The 10,226-nt window shown below is 43.2% G+C and overlaps 1 protein-coding gene across 1 annotated transcript in view; it reads left to right on the plus strand.

Annotated features, from left to right (window-relative positions):
* LOC109360826 (probable protein arginine N-methyltransferase 6) overlaps positions 8,206-10,226 on the plus strand; it is a 16,489-nt gene continuing 14,468 nt past the window's right edge. The window contains exons 1-2 of the mRNA XM_019605968.1: positions 8,206-8,528; positions 8,890-8,955. Of these exons, the coding sequence (XP_019461513.1) occupies positions 8,283-8,528; positions 8,890-8,955 (312 nt within the window). The 5' untranslated portion in view covers positions 8,206-8,282. The remainder of the gene's footprint in view (positions 8,529-8,889; positions 8,956-10,226) is intronic.

The raw sequence follows: 10,226 nt of genomic DNA on the forward strand, positions 1-10,226 counted from the left end.
TTTGCAAAAGCCGGAGTTGGCTGGGCGGATGATCACATGGTCAATAGAACTCTCTCAATTTGACATCCGTTTCGAACCTCGCACGACCATCAAGAGTCAGGTCCTATCTGACTTCGTGGCCGAGCTGGCCACACCAGAGGGCGATCCAGAGCAGGTATAGACTATCTTCGTCGATGGATCTTCTAACCCGAGAGGCAGCGGGGCTGGAATTCTGTTGGAAGATGGTCAGAGAATAACCATTAAGCATTCCCTCACCTTCACATTTCCAACATCCAACAATCAGGCAGAGTGTGAGGCTTGCATCTCCGGACTACAGCTAGCAAAAGAAGTGGGCGCCCATAAGGTATTAATTTGCAGCGATTCCCAATTAGTTGTGTCTCAAATTACAGGTGCATATCCAACCAAGGATACCCTCCCCGGGAAATATCTGCTCAAAGTAAAAGAGCTCATGGCCAACTTCGATGAAGCGACCATTCAGCATGTGCCCCGTGAAAGCAACGCCCGAACAGATATCTTGTCCAAACTCGGCAGTACCAAATGCCTCGGGAATAATCATTCTGTCGTCCAGGGAACAGTCTACCACCCAGTGTCATGATGGTGGAACAAGTAGAGATCCCAGACAACTAGATAGGCCCTTTCATCTGATACATCTTCCATGGCACCATACCCCCCGACCTGAAGGAAAAGCAAAGGTTCCTCAGGTGTTCCTCTTGGTACACCCTGATCCGGGGAATACTGTATCGACGGGGATTCACCGCCCCCTTGCTCAAATGTCTCGGTCCGGATCGGGCGGACTACATCCTCAGAGAAGTTCATGAGGGAAGTTGTGGGCATCATTTGGGTGCCGCCTCACTTGCTAAAAAGGTATTACGTGCTGGGTACTACTGGCCCACAATGGAAAAGGACGCAACAGACCTCACTCGAAAATGCATTTGTTGCCAACTTTTCGCCGACTTCCACAAAGCCCCACCAGAAGAGTTAACCACAACGCAAGCACCTTCGCCTTTCTGTAGATGGGGTATGGACATTCTGGGGCCTTTCCCTCAAGCAACGGGACAGCTGAAATGTTTGATAGTCGCCATAGATTACTTCACCAAATGGATAGAAGTAGAAGCATTGGCTACCATCACCTCAGCAAATATCCAGAAGTTCGCTTGGCAAAGCATAATCACTCGTTTCGGCATCTCGTCCGCCATAGTAACGGATAACGACACCCAATTTGCCGATCGAAGATTCCAAGAATTGTTATCAGGTCTCCGCATCAAACAACACTTCACTTCAGTAGAGCATCCACAAACTAATGGGCAGGCCGAAGGAGCAAACAAGGTCATCCTGAAAGGGATAAAGAAAAGGCTGGACGAGTCAAAGGCAAATTGGCCGGATCAACTCCATCACGTACTATGGGCATATCGAACCACTCCCCACTCTACGACCGGCGAGTCACCATTCCACTTAACATACGGCGCAGATGCCATGATCCCGGTTAAGATAGGAGAACCTACCTAGCGAACAATTCAGTTCAACGAGGGCGATAACCAATCTCTCCTCAGAAACAACCTTGATGAAGTGGAAGAAATTCGAGAAAGGGCCCATCTCAGAGAAGAAAACATCAAAAAGAAAACCGCGGCGAAATTCAACTCTTCAATCATTCCCCGCCAATTTCCCGAGGGAACTCTTGTATTAAGGAGAGCAGACATAGAACGGGCGAAAGGCAAGCTAGGACCTAATTGTGAAGGACCTTACCGCATAATCAGCAAGATCGGCAAAGGAGCATACAAGCTTCAAGATTTGGCAGGAAAAAACAACCCCGGGACTTGGAACGCCGCCAACCTTCGGATATATTATGCTTAACCGTCAACCCCATGCGCGGTTGGTCATTCTTTTGTAATCTTTTGCCACTTATATATGATTGAGATGTTATACTCTGCGATTGTTTTGAAGGATCATTTCCCAACCTTGGTTCTTTACATTCACCCAAGGGGCTGGTCTTCACCCCCTTGCCTGGTGCCATCTCATAATGGTTGTTTACATTCACCCAAGGGGCCGGTCTTCACCCCCTTGCCTCGTGCCATCTCATAATGGTTCTTTACATTCACCCAAGGGGTCGGTCTTCGCCCCCTTGCCTGGTGCCATCTCATAATGGTTCTTTACATTAACCCAAGGGGCCGGTCTTCGCCCCCCTTGCGTGGTGCCATCTCATAATGGTTCTTTACATTTACCCAAGGGGCCGGTCTTCGCCCCCCTTGCCTGGTGCCATCTCATAATGGTTCTTTACATTCACCCAAGGGGCCGGTCTTCGCCCCCTTGCCTGGTGCCATCTCATAATGTTTTTTTTACATTCACCCAAGGGGCCGGCCTTCACCCTCTTGCCTGGTGCCATCTCATAATGGTTGTTTACATTCACCCAAGGGGCCGGTCTTCGCCCCCCTGCCTGGTGCCATCTCATAATGGTTCTTTACGTTCACGCAAGGGGCCGGTCTTCGCCCCCCCTGCCTGGTGCCATCTCATAATGGTTCTTTACATTCACCCAAGGGGCCGGTCTTCGCCCCCCTTGCCTGGTGCCATCTCATAATGTTTTTTTTACATTCACCTAAGGGGCCGGCCTTCGCCCCCCTTGCCTGGTGCCATCTCATAATGGTTCTTTACATTTACCCAAGGGGTCGGTCTTTGTTTGGAAAAGCCAGAGCTAACTGGGACTGGGCACTCTCCCAGGCGTCCACGGCGGCTTCACCCACAAGCTTCTCCAGCTGCTCTTTTTCAGCTTCAACAGTCGCCCGTCCCTCCTCCAGTTCCCGTACCCTAGTTTCTAGAGACGCCTTCTCCACCTTAATGCCTACACCTGCCCCAGAAGTGTGGCATTTTCTCGCTCAGTAGCCTCAGCACGGGCTTTCCAAGCTACGACCTCCTCTTTCCGCCGATGAAGCGCTTCATCTTTGGCACGGACCGCCCCCTCGGATTCCATCACCTGGGCGGTGAGTTTCAACTTGTCACTTTCCAGAAACCCCACACGGGTAGATAAATCCGCTACCTCGGCCCTAGCGACCTCGCCCAACCTGACCAACTCCGCCTTCTCGACGGAATGAAGATCAACCATCTTGTGCTTCTCCGCCTCATGCGCAACCCAAAGTTTCGCCATCACGTCATCCGCCATCCGCGACTCCAGAACCCCATCCGTCTCCAGATACTCCTGGATGGAAGCGATGAGGACAACACTTCCCTTCACGTTTTGCAGCAAGACGGACGGGGATAACTTGTCGAAAGTCTATTTGGCATGGGCATTGAGGAGCGCCTGATCAATCGCCCTAGGGACACTAACAAGAGAAATACGGTCTTGACTCCCCCTAAAACCTTTCTTCTTGCTTGGCTCAGAGGAGCGATTGACGTCCTCTCCAGCTATCTGCCCAGAGGAAGGGAGCGCCGATGTACCAGCTTCTTCCCTCGTCGATGCAGACGGGGGCTTTCCAGTAGGATCAGAGGGAGGAACCGTTTCAGTAGGCGTAGCAAGGGGCGTATCAGCAGCCCTTTGGACAAACTCCTGGTCCACCAAGTTCTCAAGCTGCCCCCCACTCACTGAAGATGGCGGCACAATTGCTTGGCTGGGAGACCCCTCAGTAGGACAAGGAACGGAGGACGACGTTCTCCGACGCTTGGAAGCAACAACATCTTTCTTAACCAGGGCGGCGACCCTTTTTAGGAGGATGCTCTTCCTCAGCTTCTCACTCATTTTGGCTTTTAGTTCGACTGCACAAAAAGGAAGAAAAGCATTAGTGATAGGTTAAACAAATACATAAGACAAAGCAATAAAAGAAGTCAGCATCCGGTCCACCCACCAACAAGGTCCACTAAAGCCCCGCCCCCGTCACGGATAGCCGAGCAAGGAAGAAGTCCCCCCTCGTCAATCCAGTAAGTGATGATCTTGGCAGCTTCCGTCTCTTCCGAAGATAAATCTTCGGTCTCCACTAAAAAGCTCTTGGAAGGACGTTGATGGATGTCCCCTTTCCAGGCAAAAGGGAATCGCGGCTCACCGGATTTGCTAAGGCATCAGTCTTTCCACGCCCGCCTGACGTTCACCTTGAAGTACCCACCCTTCCATTTTTTCTCATTTGAAGAGAACGACGTAAATAGTCCCCGCTTGGGCCGAGATTGCAGACTCGTCCATCCATGGTGCCCCTCCTTATCTTCATCAGAACTGGTGCAGTGGCCGACCCGGAACATCCAAAAGAACAGCTTTAGTGTGCAAGGGATGCCCGCCGCCTTGCACATAATCTCAAACGCCCGAATAAACCCCCATGAGTTTGGAGTCAGTTGGCTAGGTGCAATCTGCAAGTGCACCAGAATCTGCATATCCCATTTCTCCAGGGGGAGGCGAAGCCCCAAGCGCCGGCAATACGCCTCGTAAAGGAAGAAGGTGTACTTGTCTTTTTTCTCCTCTGCAAAGTCATAGCAGACCCTCTTCCCCGACCTAGGGGCGCTGGCCTCGAAACCATGGAAAGTTTCTTTGGCCACAGGTATGTTGAGGGGAGTCCCATAGGGGAACGTGCTAGGAGTTTCGAGCACCTCTCTATCAACCCACCAGTAGCGGGAATCCTCCCCGACCATCTCCGCCGGAACAGTCAATTGAGGAGCCTTTGTCTTATACGTCCTCATCGTCATGAACCTGCCATCACAAGAGTCATCAGACTCAGAGTCAGACTCAGACTCAGAACTGTCACTCAAATTGAACCCAACGCATAAGACGAAGGCAGTGATTTTTGGAAACACGGTGGAGGTCCACAGAGGATCTCCACGTCGGAATCAAACTCGTAATCACAAATGAAAACCTTGAGAAACGAGTGTTACCTGAGTTTTGAAGAAGTTGAAAATAGGAAGAATCCCGAAGAAGATCACGCTGGAAGCAAAGAAGTTGCGGAAAGAATTCAGGGGGTTTTGAAAATACGTAAAAGAGAAAAAGCCACAAGACCCTCTATTTATAGAAGAACCTGGACCATGGGCCCAATGACCAGGCCCATCCACATCCTCATTAGGGCCGTAGAAAAACACTCAAGTGCAATCCAACGAAAACCCGAAAAACAAGGAAAATTCGGCGGAAACTAAAGGTCATGCCACGTGCTGGCATTTGAATGACCAGCCGTCACTCCCATGACACGACAAAGTTCGGCGGACATCAAGGGTCACAGTAGATAATGATGAAATGTCCCACTCCAACTGGTACGTTACCCAAGGTCATTAATACCTACCACGTGGCGCAAGGAACCAAAGAGACACGTCAGAAAATCTCAAGAAGCACCTAGTTGCTCAAGATAGATCAATACGCCTAGTTAGACAATCACCGGGTCGAGGGGCATCTCTAACAGTCCTCACTTGGCGCCCTGGCCAACTCAATCAATGCCCCTTCAATCTCAGGTCGCCAAATCTCATACAGTCAGGCCGCCCTGAAAGAGGTCGTTTGACGATCGTTAGAGTCTCCCAACATGCTCGCCCAACATCTTGGCAGACTGAGGGCAACTGTTCCACCGCAAGTAATCCAAGTCGAGCGAAGCTCGTGTAGAGTCTCCCAACATGCTCGCCCAGCATCCTGGCAGACTGGGGGCAACTGTTCCTACCCGACGAACCGAAGAGACACATGCTTGGTCGCCGAGGTGGGTCCCGCATGTTGGGACCACCAGAGTTGACCTTAGAGACAACGTGCCTTCAGTACCTCACCAACCCACCTGCCAGCACGACAGACAGATTGCAGAACGACTACCAAACCAACCACATGCTAAAAGACAAGAGTGGCATAGTGTACAGTCCTGGCAGACCGCCTGACATGGGAAAAGCAACCCCCGACAATACCTTTGGTCGGCCACGTGTCGCACCACCTGCCAAGAGCCCAAAGTCAACTCTCCCTTCTGTAAATAGGGATCTCTACCAACAGGAAGTATCTTAACCTCTTGACTCTTTGCATTACTCACTCTACTACTCTCTGCCTTCATTATTCTCATATTCCCATACACTTAGTTCATACACTGACTTGATCGTCGGAGAACCTTTTCAGGTACCTCCACCGGCGGGTCCAGCTCTCCTATATCATCTTACTACTTTGACGACTATCCTCTTCTCCATCCTCAGCAGCTGATCAACCATTATCCGTACCTTTGTGTTCTAGGAAAGAACAATTAGCTTATCATATCTTCTCTTCTTTTCTTATCTTGTGAGTCCGACCCAATAATGTGCAACAATAATATTCACTTTGGACCAATAACGCGATATACTTAATGGCTGAATTTTCATCCAAGTTCTAATCTTTGAGCTAATTTGACATGGTTCTTATGGGGTGCACTTTCGAATCCTATAGCCTAAAATATGGTCATTTTAACCTAGACTATTCAGATTCACAACTTCTAGCATCAACACAATTGTATAGTGTGTTTCACTATGATAGAGGCAGATTTTGAATTTAGGTTCAAAATGAGAGTTATAGAGAATTCTCATAGCTTTTCAAGGATATATTATTCGCCTTATTTAAAATACAGAAACTCCATATTCAAACTGCTCTAATGCAATGATCATGGAAGCTAAAAATATTGAATAATTAAACAATTTTCCATTAAAATCTCAAAAAGTGTAAGAAGTCAGGAATCAGACAAGTTACACAAATAATGCATAAAATCAATTTAATTATAATTATCGTATCACAATTAGTATTCATCAATTATGCATTGTCAAATTTGATAAAGTTTTATTTGATTTCTCCTATAGTTTTGAATGGGATATATAGTCACTAAAATTATTCACACTCAAGGTTAGAGAACTTGAATTATTTATTATTCTCCTTGTTCTTCAATGAAAATCTTTCTATTTCTCTATTATCATGAGTAAGTAATTCCGTTAGTTTATGGGTGAAATGACTATACCCCTTCACAATAAGGTGATGCGTTATTATCTCTAGCCATTCTAAGAGTGTTTTAGCTCGTTTACTAGTAAAGTACATTCATTGAATTTAGTGGTCATGTGTTCACATGCCTTTAGTAGATTGGAGGAAACACTGATAGATGAATCCAACTACTGGATCTATAATATATGAGCTTGAGTCCTAGATCACGAGAGTAATTATAAGATTTATGAGGGCTTTTAATAGGTTGCCATTGAAATATTGATATATAGATCAAGTAAGGAGTAGGATTGAATCATATACACGAGAGTTGGTACAATCTTCAAAGAAATACAACTTTTGTAGCTTGAGAAAACTTAATATTCAATTGGATGGTTCACCTCCACATATTCATTAAATTATTTTCCATTTATCTATTTTTATTCAATCATTATATCTATCCATATCTAATTAAATCAAAATAATTAGTTAAGCATAATCAAGATATATTGCTAGCTCCTATGAGATCGATTTTTTTATTAATTGATGACAAAATCGTGCAATTGTAATTTATGACATCAACCATTAATGCTTTGTGCCACACTAAGTGCCTTTTAATAATAAAAATGCAAGGTAAAAAAGACAATACAAAATCAGGTTAGTAACACGTGGTTCATTCTGGAAGAGTTTATAACCACCCATTTGAAAAGGAAAATTAAAATCATTTGAAAAATTGTGAAAAAATCATGTGAAAGTTGACTTGTACACAACATAGTGTAAGAGTATATTACATATACCATTGTTTAAAGACCTAATGGGCATATCTTGTACTCAAATATAAACCTTACATATACTATTTTGAACTCAATAAGAGTATACAACTTGGATTAGCCCAAATCTTCCCATTCAAATCTTTAGGTGTCTAATATAGTCATTCAATTTCGAGTAAGGACTTATTCCATTCTCTTAAATTTTTTATGAGTACTAGTTTGATCCTTAAAAAATTGAAAAAACTAAAATGATTTTCATAAAAGTCAAATGTTGCATTTTAAATATTCTTATGACCTCTAACATATACTATTTTGAATTACATTTCTAATTTTTGAGTAGTATTTGAATTTTTACTTTTCTGAGAATTAAAGTGGAACAATAAAAAAATCTATAAGGATCAAATTGGAAATTCAATCATCAATTTTATTTGCGTTTTAATTTTGCATTGAAGTTTTTGAGATATACAGAAAGAAAGAAAAAACGAAAAAAAAAAGAAGAGATAAAATAATTTGATTTATCTAAATAAAAAAAGTAATAGAATTGTTGATGACTAGTGACTAGTAAATAAAGGTGTTGTACAAGACAGTAAGACTAGAAAAGAAGAAAACTGTGTGCACTTTCTCTAAACAAAGCTACTGAGTGAGTGAGATAGCGAGTCATGTTCCCTAAAGAGTCTAATGGTAACGGTTACCAACATCACCACCTTCCGCCGCCTGAAACCGCACATAGAGAGCGTGTCCGTCGTGGTACGCGCCGGTCACGCGCTTCCACTTCCGGAGATAACCTTTCCATTACCGTTAGGGTTTCAGAGCAGCAACAACTACAACCTCCTCCTTGTACGGACTTCGATACGGCTTATTTTCATTCATACTCTCACCTCGGTATTCACCATGAAATGATCAAGGTTTTGTTACCCTCTTTATCTTTTGTTTTAATTTTTTGTTTATTTTGTGATTTTTTAATTTTAGTATGTTGCTGTTTCTGAAATATTGTGTTGTGTGAATGCCATAAACCCTTTTTTTTGATTAATTGGACTCTATTACTTGTTTTTGCGGTAGAAATGAATGGGGGAAATGGTGCATAGGAAAAAATGATATTGCCTTTCTTTTTGTTGTTTTGTGTTCTGCTCTTTGTTAAGAGTATTCCTCATTCATTCTATCCACTGTGATTGCTTCTTTAGTTTTTCTCTTTTGTGAATAAGAAAATAATGTTCTTTTTTTTAACTTTCTTGTCCCCCTTTCTTTTCTTTCCCTTGGTTGTTGCAGGATCGTGTGCGGACTGAAACGTATAGGGAAGCAATCATGCGACATCAGAGTTTTATTGCAGGCAAAGTAATTTAGCAATCACACACATATTGCTATAAATTGATTTGTGACTTTTTTCTTTTCTTGTTGTTTTGTAAGGCAGAAGCTGTTGGCAGTTCAATTTAATATATATGACTGCAGTTAACTTTATTAGCTAACAGAATACAGATACTGTCTCAGATTTGAGCACATTAGTCTATTGTAGTCTCACAAGTAGCGTTACTCAAATAACTGTGACCCAGTAACAAAATCCTAATTAAAACAACTAATAAAATAACTCTTTACTTGCATGATTAATCCACCACGGCATATAGAAGTCATAGACCCTTGATCCTAATACATACTTGTATGAAATGATAACCTTTATAAAACAATAGACTTCAGGCTCTGGTATGAATGATTAGGGAAATATGAGAGACATAAATTCAGTTTTTCAAAAAAATCTAAGTGGAGTGCTTAGTCATTTGTCCGTAGGCCAAGTCAACCAATTTTATTTCAGTAAAATAGAATGCCCTATTTATATCAATCTCATGGGGATGAACCCTCTGCTACTTATATTTCCATTTTTCTGTTTGTGAGGATGTTTTATCCTCTTTCTCTTTATTATTCTCTTCTTATCTGATACTACTACTCATTCATTTTAAAGTAAAGATGATATCAGTATCAGGTTTAGGTATGCACACAGAAAAAAATTGAAAACTCGCACTCATGGTAACAGAAAGAGAAAGCCAGAGGCACTGCTGACACTTCATGGGTCTGTTATTCAAACCTTGCTTGTCTTCCCCTTCCTCTTTCCCTTCTTATTCCATTTCACTAACAGAATGAGGCCCCTTGTGTGGAGGTTGATATATACAATTCCCCAAACTTATCCCCATTCCCCACCCATATTTCCCTCATTGCCTCTACATGATTCTAGTTTTTCTTCTGAAGTACACCTTAGCAATAGGTTGGTCGGCTCTAACTTTTACCTGTAGACAACCTTATTTCATGTAGAATTTTAATCTTAATCCTTAAAAGTAAAATATACTTATCATAGCTACCAAAAGTAAATTTCCTAAATACTTGTAAACTCTTGCAAATTCCAATATGGTAAAATCAATAATCCTTATATTAATAATATGATGCTGCCATTTCAAATGAATTCTTTTTGTGTTATCATACAGTTAAGTAGTTAAAAACTCAAAATGCTTATGTTACATAAATATATACCACAACTTTGAATAAGATCTAATCATTGGTGGCTCATGCATTATTTGCATGTTTTGGATTGAAATTTCATCTGGGTTTTGTACTATTAT

This window comes from Lupinus angustifolius, chromosome LG11 (assembly GCF_001865875.1).
Source record: "Lupinus angustifolius cultivar Tanjil chromosome LG11, LupAngTanjil_v1.0, whole genome shotgun sequence".
Taxonomy (NCBI): Eukaryota; Viridiplantae; Streptophyta; class Magnoliopsida; order Fabales; family Fabaceae; genus Lupinus; species Lupinus angustifolius.